Source organism: Elaeis guineensis, chromosome 1, assembly GCF_000442705.2.
Source record: "Elaeis guineensis isolate ETL-2024a chromosome 1, EG11, whole genome shotgun sequence".
NCBI lineage: Eukaryota > Viridiplantae > Streptophyta > Magnoliopsida > Arecales > Arecaceae > Elaeis > Elaeis guineensis.
The window spans coordinates 32,331,101-32,350,201 of NC_025993.2; the positions used below are offsets into that span (position 1 = coordinate 32,331,101).

Sequence of the window (19,101 nt, forward strand, 5' to 3'; positions counted from 1 at the left end):
GAAAGAAGTTTGGTTTTAAATAAGATGCCGTACCCACTTGGCTGGAAGCCTAAGGCACTTGTATGGGAAAAGCTGTTCTTCGAAACCCTACTATGATGAACAATGTCTACATAAATACCAAGGTCTTCTATTCACGAAGCAATAAATACTTGGACGCATGATTGATATTAGCCATGAAAGAGTATCTAATCCAAAAGGCATATATCATTATATGGAGGGGATTTCAGAATAGTTATCTCCTGAATCAATTACTGCAGAAGCTCATCATCATAGGCCGATTCATCCATTGATAATGAATATTTATGGACCGTATGAAGTCGAGCATGAAGGCTAATAGGATGGCTGACTTGATGGCTTCTAATATGATCCATCATAATAAATCTGAGGTTTGAGATTAGAAATTATTATCTACATTGCATGCAGCAGTATAACCGTGCATGCATCCAATCACAATCACTGATTTATGTGATAATGCATGGAGATGCATGCTTGATGAATGGGGTTCAGCAGAAACGGCAATCATTATCGGCTGCATTTATAGTCATGTGATGACTGATGCAGCTGGTTATATCTTTTAAGAGCTTTGTAAATCAGCCAAATCAATAGAAAAAAAAAAGAAAAGAAAAAGAAGAAAGAGCATATATCAATTTCCCAAACAAAAGGCGTAGAATGATGCTACGATGAGCAATAATTTGTCTTAAAACTTAGCATCTTTCCTTATTTGGTTAGAAATATGACATTCCCGACAGGTGGGATAACCAGGCACGCTTTTTTCAAAGGGAATATTATTGAGGCATATTGGCCAAAAGGTTGGCTGCCGCAGCATTGTTCTCCAAGGCTTTTTCTTTTCCTCCTCCTTATTCCCTCTTTCTTTTCATTGCGAAAGACGGAAAGACCCATAATTCACTCTCATTCATTAAGAAAATTAAACTCCAGAGGATTAGTTCAATATGAATGCACATTTAAGGCATACATGTCAGTGTGTATTGCGCATCTAACATACAGGTATCCTTTGAGAGTTGGTTGCACCAATAAATGATTGGGTTAATGGGGTGTTAATTGATCTGTCCCTTTTTCATCCATCGGTCCCTAGGATAGTAATTCCATGCTCCTTTCTTTTTAGGTTTTGTTTAAAAAATCAAGAGGATTGTAATGGATTTTCTGCAGAAATAGAGCCTACTGAGCTTTCTAGCCCATATTTTTATAAATAACTGTCTTAATCTTAGCCTACATCCCATCCATAGGTCTATCGGATTGCAACAAGAAAAAAAAAAGGGGGATCGATGGAAGTCTTTTTTTTTTTTTCCCCTTCTACAGGATTTGGTCTGAGAGGGATTGGTATTTGCATAGGCCTGATTCAAATAAATTTCCCGCTTCATGAATCTAATAAGATATCCAGTCTAATCCAACATAATCTTGTTGGATTTCCGAAACAAGCTCTTAAGGTTGTTGATGAAAAAGAACTCCTATTCTATATTTTGTTCCTTGGGTGCACCGAACAAATCTTGGCATATGTTATACATGCATACATACACACACACATCCATACATATGACATAAAAAGGAGAAAGGATCTTACGAAAACAATAAGTCCATTTTTATTTTTTGTATAATTGAAGTACTTTTGTTTTATTGTTTATTTTGAAATGTTGGAGCATATTTATGCCTAGTCCTAGTAGATGTGTGGTTCATATATGAGCAATCCGCAAGAATGAGTCAAGACAAATATAGTCATTTATCCCAGCTCCAACATAAAAATCTAGACTCCATTACATCATACTAGTGCTAAACAAATTAAAATAAGTTGATTAATAACATATCTATGGTTTCAAAATATGCTTTATAGACTTTAATTTATGGACATGTTAATACAATTGGTTGAGAACTTCCTGAGCATCAGCACTCGCACAATCCAAACAATAATAAAGCTTTTTGATCTTGCGAAATGCTTTGAAACAAGATTTGTAGGGCATCAACAAACTCGATGCCGATATTAACATTTTTGTTCGAAAAAAAAAAATCTGATTTTAGTATGCCTCATAAATAAAAGATAGATTAATCTTACAAACATAAAGTGGATCAATAATTTAAGAAGGTGTTTAGTTCGTGGACAGAATAGACTAGAATGAAAATTAGAATGGTCATATTTTTCGATGTATTTACTTCGTGATCAAAATTTAAATTGAAATGAAATTTGAATATTAGAAAAAAAATTAAGAATTATATTTGAAAGAATTAAAATATTTTTATTTTTTTTTCAAAATTGAAATAAAAATGAGATTTCTCCCAACCAAATGGATGGAACGGGAGTTACTTATTTTTATTACTATTCTTGTAGTCCAACTTCCTCTAAATAAAGATATCCCAACAGTGGATGAGAGAGATAATTAGATAATTATTTGAATAAATTTGTAATAGATTCTATTGTGCTGCTATACTTGGTCTTTTTGCTGATCTGATTATTAATGTATTAATACAAAACAAGGCTCGAAGTTTGGCCGTATGTTTTCCTGGGCTTGGAAGTTTTGATAGTACATATTCATATTTGGAAGTGACTTGTGGGGTCCATCAATGTCACTGTCGAAGGCAAAGACTTAGTTGCTGAATTGTGTGACATGACCTCAAGGGATGGCGTAAGAAACCCCATTTTGCCAATTGACAGATCACTTTTGCTCACGGCTGCATTGCCATCTGGATTGTTTAAACAACATGTAATCATGTCCTGGAAGAAATTTCTACAATTCTAACATGCACTACCCTTTCCATTATAAGTCCTGTCATACATCTACAAGTTGGCATGAGAATGGGCCTCTACCACCCCATCTTGCTCACCAATAGAAGACGTACATGGTGCTTTGAAGCTTAATTTAATTTGCCTTATCTTAGACACAAGGAATATTAAAACGCCATTCATTAGCGACATAGTTTCTTTCATAGGCATAAAGCTTCATTGCCTTGTCATGACTTGAAGATATCGCCTAGCGGAGTATCTAAAAAATCCAATTCCTTTTCAAGAAACAGACCAAGATTTCTCTAAGTTGATATAGAGTATAGGTAGATTGGTTTCTGATTAGCAGAGCTTTCATTGATGGGAGATGAGAGTTATCTGCCGAGCATTTGCCATGGAAGGAGTTCATGAGATCGAACCTCATCGTAAGTATCGAACCTAGGAAATGCAACCGTATAGGGTTATCATGTGTATGACTTTAGTTATATCTGACCCTGAAATTGTGGCTCCATCATGGATTCTCTCTTATCATGCATGTTCACCGGTGCGCATACAAGCAGGGTGATGGATCTTGAGAGCAGCCTCCTACACCTGCACCCATAAGTATAGTCTAGTTCCATTTGGAAAGGTGAAAAAAAGATGGTTGTAATGGGTAAAAAGGACCTCAAGTAACTCAAATGTCAAGGTTCACTCATGCGCTTACAAGCCAATCAAGTTGCCTTGCTACGGAAGGATTTTTAAACTAGGAGGGAATTGAATTACTCGCTCACCTGCAAAAAGTTTGTAATTTATGAAAGTGGCATGCATTGATATTGTCCATAATAGAAAGGGATAAGTTCCAATCTCAGCCCCAATAGGTGAGACAAGACTTAATGCTTAATGATCACTTGTTACTAAAGGGGCTTTGATGGCGAACCAAATCAAGGAAGATATCTCAAACTATCCGTAAAAACTCAACCCAATGTGGGTAAGAAGAACCCTAATATTTCATAGCCTTTAACACCTAGGCAAATAAAATATATGGGCAGAGCCATTTCCCTTTCGCACCAAACACCGTAACAGGAGCATTACGTCAAAACAGACCACACACCCACACCAGCTTTCAACATTCCTAGGCCAAGGGGGTGCATATTGGGATACTCTGCTTGGAAAGAAAACAGTTATAAGGTCCACCTTGGTGGGTCCAGCTGAAGGGGTCAGCCAGTCATATCACCATGTATAAGTACAAACCTGGTAGAAAACCTGTGCTTCCTTGAATGGGACCTTGGTTTTGGGGCTCCCTCCCCCTCACTTGCCCCAGTGCCAAGTGTGTAGATCCCTGATAAAAGAACCATGGAGATGGAGAGGTTGGTGGTGCTGCTTAAAGATTCTGATCTGGTCCGGTTCAGCAGGTAGTTTGCAACTGGGATTCCTTTATTTATAGTCAAAATCTTGGATTAGGATTCCCTGCAGATTTTCTTCGGTTTAGGAGAATTTGGAAAATAAGCTACTAAGAAATAGCCGGTACACAGCGTTATATTCTTCTATAGTCTTTTTTTTTTTTTTTTTTTTTTTAGAAAAAAGGGCGACAAGCTCTTCAAATCCAATTCTGGCTGTTGGATTTTGTTTGGCTGTTGGATTTTGTTTGGCATGGTTGGACCTCTGTCATATCGGATGGAATCACTACTTTATATTTCGATTAAGTGGTTTGCATTCTGGATTTTGGGTCAGTTTTGTGCTACTTTTTGATTATGAGCTACTTATGGTTTTACACTAAATGGGTTATGGAGCTATCATTCTTTTTTAAGATCTTGTGATTTAAGTTCTCTGCTATGGCTTTTTGTTTGAGTTGGTTTTCTGTGTTGGAACTGGTGAACCTTTCAGCTCTTTTCAGCCTTTTGCTTCCTGGAATCTCTTCCAGGGGTTTGCTGTGTTCTTTTGTGCAGCAAAGACAGGGTTCTTTCTAGAGGGTTCCATGATCACTTGGTTTGTTTCTTCTCTTGTATGCTGCCTCTTAATTTTGTTCTTTGGGTTTGCAGATTGGGGTGCGGAATGTTAGATGTGGGAGTTTTGATTGGTCTGATTTAAATAAAATAAGAAAAAAAGATCCCTTTGTGGGCATCCAAGAATCTTTGCATGCTGAGTTCTGAGATTCCTGTACTTTGAGTAAATAAACTGGTTAATGGGGACTCGGACAATGACATCTCGGGGCGGTGGCAGGCAGCACTCTGAGATGCAGAGCTTGGCAAGGCAGGGGTCTCTCTGTAGACTCACCCTCAATGAGGTTCAGAGCCACCTGGGTGAGCCCTTGCACAGCATGAACTTGGATGAGCTCCTCAGGAATGTGTTTCCCGGCGAGTTGAACCAGCCATTGGCGATGGACCTTGGCAGCGGCCATTGTGGTTTGGGGTTGGGCCTTCAGTGTCAGGGGAGCATCAGTGTACCGAGGGCACTGAGCAAGAAGACAGTGGATGAAGTGTGGAGGGACATCCAGCAGAAGAAGGCCAACGGGGAGCTGGGCTTGAGCCATGGGAGGCAGCCGACACTAGGGGAGATGACCCTCGAGGATTTCCTGGTGAAGGCCGGGGTGGTCGCTGAGGGAGCTGATAGGAGGGCGGAGGCGCATGTTGGAAATGTAGCTTCTGTTGCGAGTGGTGATTCCATGGCAGGAATGCAGGGTTTGCAGCATCAGCCGCCACCGCCGGTGCATTGGTTGCATCAGTATCAGCAGCAGCAACAGGCACAGCAGGGATTGATGGGAGCTTATGTGGGTCGGCCAGTCCCGCACCCACTAGGGGCTGGAACTGGCGCCATATTGGATGCGGTGTATTATGAGGGACAAGGGAGGTCACTGGCAGGGGCGATGCCTGATCCACAGACACCAGGGCGGAAGAGAGGGGCTGCTGAGGAGGTGACAGAAAAGATAGTAGAGAGGAGGCAGAAGAGGATGATCAAGAATCGGGAGTCAGCTGCTCGTTCACGAGCTAGGAAGCAGGTGGGGCTATATCTGTCCTCTATCCATTTCCATATCTCAGATAGGTTCTGGTTGTCTCTTGTCCTTATTTTAGGATGCTCTGATCTGAGAAAGGTATCTCTTTCCCTTTTTCGAGAACAGGCTTACACTAATGAGCTGGAGAACAAGATTTCCCGCCTGGAAGAAGAAAATGAGATGTTGAAGAAGCAGAAGGTAGTTTTATCTTTTTCCTCCTTTTCCCCCTTCCTCACAACCAGTATTCCAGATTGCTTGAAAAAATTTACTTCTGGATGTTTATTTTCTTCTTGTCTCTTTTCGAATTGATTATTAAACAATGCAATCTTCTCATACATCATGTGGAAACTTCTGTTGTCTCTGGCAGGAATATGTATGCACCATATGGTGTTGCAGTGTGGTCTGGGATTTAAAATGACCGATAACATATTTGAACTTGTTCAAATGAACTTGTTAATGCTAGTAATAAGACTTGACTAGAACTTCGATCATCAAAAGAATTTTCACAATAATTCATGTAATAAGTCCACAGAGGCATGTGGTCTGAAATTTTAGGTCCGGTTGATAGAACTATGGCCAAAGTAAAGGGAAGCCCATGATTAGATCCTTGTCTAATGCGTACAAAGATGAAACACAAATCTCAGTGTGCTTAAAAAAAGTGGAAAACATAATAATGAAAAAAGATATTTGAAAATAGGGGTGAACGTCCATCCTTATGACTAATAAACCTTCCTAGAAATCAGGGCAAGGAGGGGCACTTTATTCCAGGGTTTTGGCCCATATTGACTCTCAGTTCCAACATAACAGCTTAAGAAACTCGGCTATATTGCTACAATAATGAGGATTTCATCCACCGATCAGAGATTGGTCATTCGTTTGAACCTCTTCCAGCCTAGAATCCATGTAACAACAACCTGAAGCTATTCTGACATAAACTACAGAAAACAGAAATCACTATAATAGGGCACATCACGGAGAAAGAAGATTTCAAGGAATATAATGGCAAGGACCAAGATGACTTACCTGGAAGTGCTGGTGAGGGGGCTAAGTTATTTGGCCACTTTTAATGCAACATGCCCCTACTCCCTACGGCAAAGAAGGAAAAAAAAATCAAATTATTCTTGAAAATGAAAAGAGCGCAAGCATACCTGAAAGTTAAATGCCTACAAGCAAAGGTCCCTGCATATCATTTCTAGATATTTCCTTCTTGATTTTTTGTTGATTTAACTTAAGGTGAAGTTTTTTTTTTTTATGTCTTTTTGTTGTAGAGGAAAAGGTCATATTAATTTTACAAGCTAATTATACAAATGGTCCGATGAGACTATGAAATAGGTCATATCAAGGTTTGACGTATTATACTGAATTGGGAGGTATGGGGCATATTCAGTACCGGTTTGCAGTACAGGGGATGTATCGACACTCAATATGCCAAACCAACTCTGTACCGACACAGTAACAGGTTGGTAGTGGTACGGAGCCTGGTATCGGGGCAACGAATCTTGGATCATATAGATACTTGTATGTTGATACGAACAGGATGCTATGCAGCTGCAGCATGAATAAGCATGCTTCCTTCATGATGTAGTTTAATGCTTCACATCTTTCTAGCCAATATCATCTATTAATTATTAAGAATCATAGTAAACTACCTGATGTTGGTTCATAGTTTTGCTTGAGGTGAAGTTATATATTTCCAAAATGGCATCAACCATCATAATTTTATTATTCTCCTACATCCATGGCATAGGACTATGCAACAAAAATGATGCTGATGGATTAGGACCTTACGATGGTCAATAATCTGGACATTATATGTTTCCACATTGGTGTCAGCCTTGACAATTTTATGATTCGCCTAGATTTTTCGTGGCATAGGACCATGCGATAGAGCAGATTCTATTGAGTAGGACCTTATGATGATGGGTAATCTGGTCATCCTGTTGATTGAAAATGATTTTTCACAATGAGTTAAAGTTCTTCTAACAGACATGGAGATTGAAAGGATATAATGGATATTGTGATAATATATGTATATCAGTTCAACAGGGATCTTCGTTCATCCATTTCTTTAGTTATTTTGTTTAAACTGTATATTCATGAAGCACTTATTCCTAATTTGGCATGTCGACATGCTAATCATTGAATAGACATGCAAGAAAAACATATAATTGATATGATGGAGTTTGTAAAAGATCCTAAAACTCTGTGCATGGTGTTATAAAACTTACTCAAATCTAGGATACTTCTTTCTTCTTCTCCTTCTTGTTTGTAGACTAGGGTACTTGTTTTGGGTAGATTGAATATGACTTACTTTTTGTATGTCAAAAAAATCATGTTTTATTGGATCATTTTATATTAATGTAGACTAAGGGCAGGAGAAGCTTTATGAATCGATTTGCTTGTCTATATTGCTGCGGCTTACTCCACATCATATTACAATATTTATTTGATCCAAGAGGTAGTAGTAGGAGAACAAACCACTTCACCATAATATATGGTGAAGATTGATTTTATATTATAAAAGAATTTTTATTGAATTTCATGCAAAACTATTTTTCGCCATAGTCTTATAGTGATCCTAAGGCATATAAATATGATGTTGGAAGTTTGGATGAGAAAATATTATGGTGAAGTGGTGGGGTGTATTCACAAAATTTAGGAGCTAAAATGCTGATGTTAAAGAGCCATTGCTTGTTTAGATTGGAAGAGGAAAAAATTGTGCTTAAAAACCAGTGTTCGTCGAACCATCCCAAGCCAGCTGGTTCAGGACATGCTGAACTATATTGACGGCTGATCGGCATGGTTCCAACATCAACAATGGTACACCGGTGAGAAGGGAGAACAAAAGAGAGGAAAAGAGAGAGAGGAGGGGGGAGGAAGGAGAGAAAATGCCAGAGAGGCTGCTAGAGGTTGTTGAAGGCCTGCCATGACTGTTTGAGACCCGCTGAGACTACTGGATGGCCATTAAGGCCTCCGGAGCTCTACCCTCCTTCATAGAGAGGAAGATAGAGAGAGACAGAGAGAGGGAGGGAGACAGAGGAATGGAAGGAGCGAGAGTGGGCGGGTTGCCGGCTTCACTATGGATCATGATAAAAAAAAAAAAATATAGAATCATGATCGAAACAAGGGTGGTCGCCTCTGTTGCGATATGACGGAGGATGGGGAGGAAGATCCTGCCCTTTAGGGGCCTCCACGGCCCTCCGATGGCTATTGTTGGCCTCCCTACCTGCTCACCCTCCTTGCATTCCTCTCTCTTCCCCTCTCTCTTTATCTCTCTCCGGTTCTCCCTCTCCTCCGCTTACTTTGTCATGTTGGTTTAGATCCGGTAAGGACTGGTACGGGGCACACTGAATCATACCACTGGCCAACTGATGTAGGGTTTGGTTCCAGCATGGTGAACCTTGTTAAAAACTCTAGGGAGTGGTTGAAAGGAGAATAAATGTGGGGAAGGATTAGAGAAAGAGAGAGTTGACTTTGGAAGAAAGAAATTTCTAAAACTTATTGAAGAGAAGAAATTGATATGAGAGAGGTACAAGCCAGGTTTGCAAAACCAATAATGAAAAAACTATATTAATATATTACCTGTTCGGTAAAATATGGCCAGGTACCATGTACATTCATGCAAGTACAAGTTCCTAACATTTTTTTCCCATTCTTAGCCATGGTATCACTTGAAACTGGGGATACGGGGCAATTCCCCTATTCGGATTGATATAGACCAATTCAGCTTCTATTTTGAACCGGACCAAGAAATTGTCTTGATTCCTCACCAATATGATATATTATGCCTACGTACAAGAGGTTTGGGATGGTTCAACAGACTATGGATATGTGGATTTCTGGTTTAAGGGACCACACTGCCTCTATCATCCAATTATTGGCTAGTGGTCATGAACTATTTTAAGTATAGATGTTTTTTATTCTGTTTTTTGGGTGGAGAGATAGTGGCTCCCAAAAATTTCAATCAATTTTTAAGGTTTTTTCATAGCTGAGGAGATGAATACCAAATATTGATACTTTGGACTTATCATGCCTTAAACCCATCACCAGGGTAGACACATGATACGGCTGCACATTCCATTGAGTAATCCCTATGGAATATGCAATATATATATATATATATATATATATATATATATATATATATATATATGTATGTATGTATGTATGTATGTATGTATACATGCGCATGTGCGTGCATGTGGGTTTGTGAGGGATCCATATGGGCGTGTGTTTAGCCTCACGTTAGCTATGCAATAGGTAGACTTGGATATTTATACAAGATCAAAGAACCAAAATAATATTTTTTGGCTAGTCTTTTTGGGTGAGACCTTGCGTTGTGAGAAATGGCATTAGACCAGATCTAGCCCATGGTCTATGTGTACCATGGGACATGGCACCAGTAGTCAATCTGGGTTGATTATGTGCTGATTATAGTATTGATAATAGGATTTGTGGTACTTATGATTAGATTTTAATGGATTTGGATCTTCAAGCTAGCAAGGAAACTAAGGCTTAAATGGGGTGATTATATGAGGAATAGCGGGCATATGTTTAGTCCCACATTAGTTATACATTGGGTAGTCTTACATATTTATATAGGACCAATAGACTAAAATAATACCTTCTGACTAGTCTTTTATGTGTGGTCCTAAGTCATTACAGGACTTTAAGGAGCCTTGGGAGGGTAATTATTAGATATGAAAGTCAATTTTGATCAAATTAAGATTTTCAAGGATGGATGGCAGTAGGCTAGCTCTTATAATTTTTTTCAAGCACCCATGGGAGGTATGGTTAAAGGGAAGCTACTAGGTTTGTTAAAGCTTTTCTTGGTGAGGGTCTTAGTGCCATTAGATCTTCTTAATCCTTGGTTATCTTATTTCCAGAAGCTCTAAACTATAGGCTATAAAGCTTGCGAAATGGTGTATAGCAGATTACTGCAAGGGACATTGCAAAGCAGTTAAAAATTTGCTATTGTAGTTGATATCTCCCAATCAAAGTGTTTCATCTTGAGGAAGCTTTACTTTTGCTTGCTTCTTAGTGGCATGTGAAAAAGATGAGCTTATTGATGGGAATGTTAGAGTAGATCTTGTATGCTTTGCTTAGGTGTTCATTTTTGAGAAGGAGACTTGAGTTCTTTTGTCTAAACCATCCAATGTATGTTTAAGATCCTAGCTGGTGTGGTCAAGATTTTGTAAAGGACATAAGTAAATCTGCTATTTTATTAATCTGTAGGATAAGAAATGGGGGAAGATAGATGAATCCACCAATTAGGTGGGAAAGCAAGGTTTAAAATATTGGTACTGAGTCCCATACCAAAAGCTGCAACAATACAATGATAGTACATACCAACTCCTAGTATGTATGAATTGTCAGTATGGACCAGTATGGATAGTATGTGTTGGTTCATCTGCGAGCAAACATACATGTCCACACCTGAACTGATCTTATTTTCCTATTGGAACAGTACATTACTGATGGTAGGGTGCTGAACTTGCAGTATGTCAATCCTCATGGAAAAGAGTCTGTATGGGTAGAAAGAAGGTGGTCTTTATGTAAGGAGATTAAGAGTGGTGAATCTGATGGTTGTATAGAAGATTCTTTGACGATAAGGTCCAGCAGGCAAGGAGTGGTATCCTAATGGGGTTGGGATTTATTGGTGTAGTCAGGAGACTTAATTTCTATTTGTTCTCTATTTTCGAGTTTTTAGTGGAGAACCCTCTCTCTCTCTCTTCCCCCCTCCCTCCCTCTCTTTTTCCCCCATCTTTTGATGGGGTGGGAGTGGGGTGGGGAGGGGTTTCAACTTAAAGTGTAGGTTCAAGTAGGAGTTATTGACAGAATCACACTTTCTGAAACATGTTGTGTTGTGCATTCCATAATTGAGTGTATTTTAGCAAACAATTCTGCCATTGCTATTGACTGGTGTTACTAAGTGAGTGTTTCTATTGGAGGCAAAAGGTAAGAGTATGGTATGAGATCCAAAGGGCTATGGAGACACATCTAACATTGAGTAGGAGGCAAAGATGCTAATATGTATGAGGCAAAATGTAAGTCCTTGATGTTTATGCTTCAGCAAGTTACTTGAAAAAATAGGGTTTGCTAGAAGTCGAGTGTTGTTTTTGTTAATATCTTTTTGGGCACGGTATGTTTGTGAGAGATACTAAAAGTAGAGTTTGGAGATCATGGTATTTGCTTATTTGCATGTCGAACATGGAGATGGATAAAGATTTTTCTTATGTTTTCATTCTTTGATATATTTATAGGAATCTCTATTGTAGTATTCTACCACTTGGATTGATTAGATGTGCACACCTCTATTGCTTGAAGGCTCCTGAAAGTGATTTGAAGGAGTAGAAACCTATGCATTCAATGTTTGGTAGAAATTTTGTAGGCTACAAGAACATCAGATTTTTAACATAAAGATAGAAAAATAAATTATATTATCATGAGAGAGAATAAATGTAGGAAACTGGTTGTGGAGTTTTAAATGACTGGCTACTTTGTTAGCATCATATTTTCTTTTCAAAAACATAGTCAGTAGATAACTTGTTTAAACTTCCTACTTCCCTTGTCATGTTGATGATCTTGATAGGTGTGCCCAGAAGTTCCATAAATTTTGGAAGTTCCTCATTTGTATGGTTTAAAGTGACAAGAGGGGAGTAGATTAGGAAAGAAGAACCTCATGCTTATGGGAGATAACTTTGGCAAATGTCATGTAGGCATGTAATCCTTATAAGAAATTTGATTAGCAAGATAACTATTGGGGAATGAATGCTCAAAATGGTGACTCACGTTAAGAGGATTGTGCACGCCGGGGGGGGGGGCGGTGGGCAGCGCGGTGTGTCGGGGTTGGGGAGCGGTGTTGTGGGTTCAAGAATATTAATTAGGTTTGATATAGGTGCTGAAATAGATTTACATTTTTTGAATTTGTCTAATTTGGCTGGTCTCTTATAAAATGCATTTCTGAAATATATTAGCCAACTATTCTGGAGTCTGGAATAAGGACTGTTCTGATAAGATAGAAATATGGGGGCATGGCATCCTGCCTCTCTGGAGGAATCTTCAAAATTGGCAGACTAGGGCTTCTAGGATCATGCTTGGGCTCATCTTCGTTTTTCAACTCCTTAAGCTTTATATGTGATCCCTTTTATACCAATTGGCTTGATTTGCAATCTCTATCTTTGTTGTTGGGAGATGGTTAATATCGATCTAGAGAAGGTAACTTTATTTTGCTTTAAGGTGGGAGATATTACAAATCCATGAAATATATGATTTTTGAACATGACGTTAGGAAAAGTATAAGAAATATTGAGAGACCTATTTAATGCAGAATCTTGATCACGGTATTTTAATGGTTTTCTGTTGCCAGTATTTTTTTCTTTTCACTTCCCCAATTCTATCCTCATGGGCAGGACCAAGAAATTGCAAAGGACTTAGAGGGGTCTCTATTATATGAAAAGTTGGGAAAAGGACATCATAAGGATATAAATAAATTATTTTGGCAAGCCTTTGTATGAAAAGTTGGGAAAAGGACATCATAAGGATATAAATAAATTATTTTGGCAAGCCTTTGTAGCGGTAAGATGGAAGAAGATTGAGAGACAAGAATGTTGTGCCTCTGCAGATGCAGCTTTGTCAGGTAGGGGAGGTGAATGAAAAATCTTCTGAGAAATTTGATAAGCAAAAGAGATTATGGGAATAGATGCTTATCAGAGCTGATTCTTTTAAGAAGTACACTTTCTCTAATTTAACAAATGTGCATTCTTTAAAGTTTTGAAAGTGGAGGTAAAATATTAGGCTAGTTATTAAGTTATATTAAGGGAAGATGTTTTGTGTGGTTTGACCCCAATTAAGTGCAATTTCCATTATATATTTTTCATTATTCTAGGTAGCACCGTTTATGGATTCTTCCTAGTTGATAAGATGTGAAGGTTTGATTTCCCCCCTTATGTTTAGGAAAATTGGGAATATAGATGCATGCTTTAATTCTTTAAAAGCTATTAGAATCAAGGAAGGCAGTACTGTTTTGAACTGTCTAGTTCGAGGCATATCAAACTGTATCAGAATGGACTGGCAAGGTTCAGCAACTCAGTTTGAGGAATCTAGCAATGGAGGGGGGAAGAGAGAGGGAGAGAGAGGAAGAGAGAGGGAGAGGAAGGGAGGGGGGGAGAGGAGGGCTAGAAGCCCTCATTCATGATGGGGTTCTATTGTTTCGAATGAAAAAGGGGCTCCTTTGATTTAAACTAAGGGCTAGAAGACCTCATCCATGGCTTCAGTTTGAATCGGCAAAATAAAAGAAGTGTCCCCTGTTTCATTTGAAAAAGGGGAAACCCATCGCAAATGAGGGCTTCCATACCTCCTCCATCTCCCTCTTTTCTTTCATCGCAGTCGAGGGCTTCCATCCCTCCCCCACCCTGCCCTCTCCCTCTCCCTCCCTCCATCTCTCTCTTTTCCTCTCTCTTTCTCCCTCTGCCCCTCCCTCACTGGTTTTTCTCTGTTGGTATGCAGCAGAATGGCACGCATGGTACTATGTTATAATATACTACCTGCCAACTGGTAGGAGTCCTGGTGCTGATACAGCCAACCTTGATTAGAATATTTATATTAGGGCTTCACTGGTGACAGAGGGTGGGGGATGGTCAGAACATGTTGATAACTGGAGGATAAAGGTTACATTGTGATGATGTCTTTCTATATTCTCTAATTGGTGACCATATGTGTTTGAGCCTAGGTTACTCTTGCTTGTTACTTTAGGTAGTCTTCTAATGACCTCAGTTCTTTTTGGGAATAAATGGTACCACCAAGTTCTGCAGGAAGATGATTGGAAATATTCTTTTTCTTTCATAGTGTAATCTTTCTAGGCATCCTTCACCAAGAATATGTGATCTCATTTGTTTTACTTGGTCCAATTAGGATGCCGCATCATTGATACTAGGAAGCCTGGCTTTTGTTCAAGCAACATAATGTCGGTATTTTTTTCAACATATAATGGGAATTTTAAGAAAGCATCGGAATCTCAGTTTCTTTGAAATTGTGCCCAAGAACATAAGCATCATTTTTGGAGAATTTTTGAATGGTTAGCTTGTCCATAAGATACTTCATGTTTGGTTATTATGTTGCTATTCTCATTTCAGCAGGCCTGCTTGGTATAGTTAATTACTTTTTCTTTGTAAATGTTGTTGTTGAGGATCTGCTGATTTCATCTTTACTATGTATAGATACATGTTAGCTTCCCATGCTAGTAGTTGTAATTGTTAGAAAATTCTTGATTATTTTGTTGTTATTTTCTTCCTACATAAGGTGCAGATTTCCCTAGGCCTGGCTTAGATATTGACACTAAAGTGTTGGCCTTTTTCTTAAAGAAATGAATCATTAAAGGGAAAATCTTATTCAACATCTTACCTCTGAGGTTGGATCTGCTAGTTCTGTTTCCTTTTGTTATCATAGGCCAGCGAGCAAAGAATAAAAGTTGATTTCAAGACACTCTGACTAATATCCTCTCCATGATCCTTTCATTGCACGCATTTTATTAAAATTGATGATTGACTATTGCATAGCATCTCAAAGTTGCTGCCTTTGGTTTTTATCAAGGAACACTTACAGTGCTGCTCGGTATTGACTGGAGTCAAGAATCTGATGCTTAAGATCTAGCAGGCTACTTTGCATGCAAACTCTAGAACAGGTAAGTGGAGGATCATGTGCTCGCCATCTTACAATGGAGAGTAGATTGGCTGCTATCCCTGTAATGTAGCAGAATAGGCTTGATAGCAAAGAAGAGCTGAATTAAGTTAAAAGTGATTAAAATACTATATTATAATGGACTAGGTTTTAAAAAAGGAACAATTTGATCCTAACAACCACACTCAAATAGATGGGATAAGGCTTGGTGTAGAACATTTTGTTCTCATATGAGCTTATGTTTGCTTTGTTAAATGGCTCCTATGCAGACCTAAGAATCTATTTTTGACCTTCTTTCCCCTTCACATCTTGTAGAGCAATTGTCAGGAGATAGCTAAAGCACAGAATATTTAGAGACATGCCTTGTTGTATGAGTTGAATAAAAGATAAAAGACAACATTATTGATTATATCTGAAGCCATTGGAGGATGAGATAGAAATAACTTTAAGTAGTTTAAATAAAACTACTGAACATATAAGAGTGATCCAATTTGGGAGAAAAAAGACTTTCCTTAACCCTCAAAACTCGAATCACTCAAAACAAATTTTGAAAAAAGTAGAACCAGTGAAATTAGGGTTTTGGCTCACCATTCTTTCATGCATCAATTGATGATTCAATTGATGGATCAAAACTGAGGTATATAGCCTTTATTTATAATGATGCAATCGACCTTTATACGATCCAGGTTGGATTCCTCTCATACTTCTAATAGGAATTACTTTTCTAAAATAGACATAACTAGTTGAAATAAATTAGAGAAAACTAAAATTTTACAGGGGGTAGATTTTGGCCTCTACATCAGTTTTGCCTTCTGATGCTCTGTCTAATTCTTCTTAAATTGGGGGATATGCTTGATTAGAGTATTTTTTGAAAAGGAAACTTTCGGTTTGATTGGCCTATTTCAGGCCTATGGGGTTGATGCTAAGTTGTAGATCTCGAAAAGTTGTCTGATTTGAGGGAAAAAAAAATCATCTCAATTGAGTGATGTATGACTTAGTTATGGCCTCTGAGAGTTTGATGCACGATTCATCTCTTCGATGTGGCAGATTTCACTCTTGGATCCTATTCAGTCCTAACTTAGTATCTAAAGCAGTTCATGTCAAGTTTGTAATCTTCCTGAATACTCGTAGTAGCCAAAATTATCCACATTGAGTCAGATATTCCTCCTGAATATCTATAGAGGCAAAAATGATCCATATCGAGTTTGGTGATCTTTCTAGATCAAGTAGGTTGAACAGAGTCTGTAGGCAATGATGTATGTTCATGCATACGTGAGTGAGAGTAAGTGTGTGAAAGTGGAAAGCGGGCGGGGGGAGGGGGGGGTTGGTGGGGGGTGTGAAGAGAGAGTGAGAGAGAGCCGCAGTTTGTCCCAGAATGATGACACCCTGTGTTTCCTAACTTTGAGCTAGTGGTTGTGACATTGTGTAACCATGACTATTGCCAATAGATATTGGATCAGCTTTAGGCAATGTACTACTTATCTGATCCTATCTGCAAGCCATGCTTGTCTGCAACAGTGAGTCATTTAAAAATTAAAACTCTTATCAACTACTTCCATCTAGGTGTGCATGGTCCCATTTTTTTCTTTTTCTTGAGATCCTTGGGAAGAAACTAAAGCTTCTTGTTCAACTGAATTTTCTTTAGCCTTCATTACAGATGACACCAAGCAATCTCATTCTGATATTTGTCATCTTATACTCTTAAGATAGCTTTCTAGCCTAATTAATGTATTTATTTAATGTGTGCTTTTACCTTGTTTTGGTCATCCATATAATCATATGCTTTTCATTTGTGCATTTTCCCAAATCATTTCCCGTCATTCTGATTATAAACCTTCTTATAACTTTCACCATACCAGTGGCTAAGCGGCCAATTTAGACATCCACCAACATTTTCTGCATGCTGGTGATAAGAAACAAATTCATTAGTGCACCCAGCAGGTAGTAAGGGAAATTGTTCAACCGGGTATTAGGTGAACTTTTGAACTTGTACATGTGTAATTTGAAATCTTCAAATTAACCTGATTTCACTTGAATTGAGCTATAATTTTTTTCCCCTTTTCTGCTGCATACTTTGAAGATTCAAACACAGCCCAAAAGCATCATGTTATACCTCTCCTTAATTGGGAATACTTAGAATCTCTGATTAATTGAATTTAATCAACTGTGGTTAAGGTTTGCAATTTTGGTATCAGATATTGGTATGTTACTGATTCGGTGTGGTACAATATGCACCCCATGCTAAGACAGCTCTCGACCCCTTTCTTCTCACGATGCCACACAAAACCCGGCGGTATGGATTAATATGCTCTAGTAGGCAGCCGAGGATGGTGGGGGGTGGTTTCACTTGGTTCAGATTGGTACGGATTGGTTCCATTCATTTATCAAACTGGAACTCAATCCCATACTGGTTACTTACTATTATGGTACTGTACAGTCAGTATGGATCGGTATGATAGACATTGATCTCAATAGATAGTCATTTTAAAAAAAGGTACGATCACATTCTTTTGGCAAAAAAGGTAAAGAAACATGACCAACACAATTCACCACATTGAGAACACTAAGCTTAAAACTTATCTTGATGCCATATATCAGCACTGCTTCCTCTTCTTCTCTTTGTTATCATATGTTTCTAATTATATTTTATTTATTTATTTATTTATGAGCTGGGCAAGGCCAGTTTATTAGAATATAAGCTGATTTGAAAACCCAAACCAGACACAAACAAATTTTGCAAACTATATGTGATATAAAATAGAAAATTCTTGTACAATTGCTGGCCCCTGGTTTTTTCCAATGTGGAGCCGATATGAGTCTATTTGGGTGTGATAGACCTACATAAATACCAAATGAATAGTTGCAATCTATTTGATGTCTTCACCTTAACAAATGTTTTTTCTGCTCTATTACTGCTATGGTTGCCTGTCTGTGACTCATTATCGATTGCGCTCCCCGCAATTTTTTATTTCATTAATGCTTAATAGTTAACAATCTATTTATCTAACTTGTAAAGGAAAAATAAGTAAAATAAGGCTGTTGCTCTTCCTGAACCTTTTGCGCAAGATATTCTGATGAGAAGATAGGCCAAGCGATTGTTTTGCAAAGGATGCATTCTTTCTCCCATGTCACTGCTACATGCTTACTGATGTGTTTCAGAAATAAAGGTCAATGGCTAATATTCGAGTTGTAGATTCTTAATATTAGTGAATATACCTTTCTTCCTTTGAGTGTTGGACTTTGCTTGTTGAGAGAAGCTGTGCATTGCTGTACATGCTGACTCACATTTGATTTATTCCTGCAGGAGTCAGAATCTGTAATACACTATGTACTTCAAGTAGAGCAAAAGTATCAGCTTCGCCGAACAAGTTCGGCCCCTTTCTGATCATGTCTATATTTTGTAGATTTGCATGGTGTGGTTCCTTTGACTTAATTTTGTATTAGAACATTCAGTAGTCTGTTATTTGAGCTCTCCAACTTGATAATTCTGAGTAAGGTTGTGGGAGCCTTGTCTAGTGCTTCTGTTGCTGCTGCAGCAGCCACTGCTGCTGCTGCTGCTTTTCTGTTTGGAGTGGTGCTTGATTGTAGATTTGTGGGCCACTTATTTGAATGACAAAGTTCGACATGACCTCTCTCTCTCTATATATATTTTTATGTTTACTTCTGTGGCCTTTGGAGGTTGTTGCTGTCATATTTTAATTTAACATGAAATGATGTGGTTACCAAC

General features: G+C 38.4%; 1 protein-coding gene across 5 annotated transcripts; it reads left to right on the top strand.

Annotated features, from left to right (window-relative positions):
* Nucleotides 1-3,958: 3,958 nt before the first annotated feature.
* LOC105038096 (ABSCISIC ACID-INSENSITIVE 5-like protein 2) lies at nt 3,959-19,016 on the top strand. 5 transcript variants are annotated; one of them, XR_012138951.1, is made up of 6 exons: nt 3,959-4,119; nt 4,747-5,702; nt 5,823-5,894; nt 15,288-15,378; nt 18,391-18,541; nt 18,679-19,016. XR_012138951.1 is itself a non-coding variant. In XM_010913781.3 (4 exons), the coding sequence occupies exons 2-4, from the start codon at nt 4,890-4,892 to the stop codon at nt 18,757-18,759; spliced, it is 966 nt and encodes a 321-aa protein (XP_010912083.1). In that variant the 5' UTR covers nt 3,959-4,119; nt 4,747-4,889; the 3' UTR covers nt 18,760-19,016. The 5 variants fall into 5 exon arrangements, 1 of the variants encoding a protein (XP_010912083.1); XR_012138950.1 differs by having other exon boundaries at nt 18,441-18,541; XR_012138953.1 differs by lacking the exon at nt 15,288-15,378.
* The last annotated feature ends 85 nt before the right edge of the window (nt 19,017-19,101 follow it).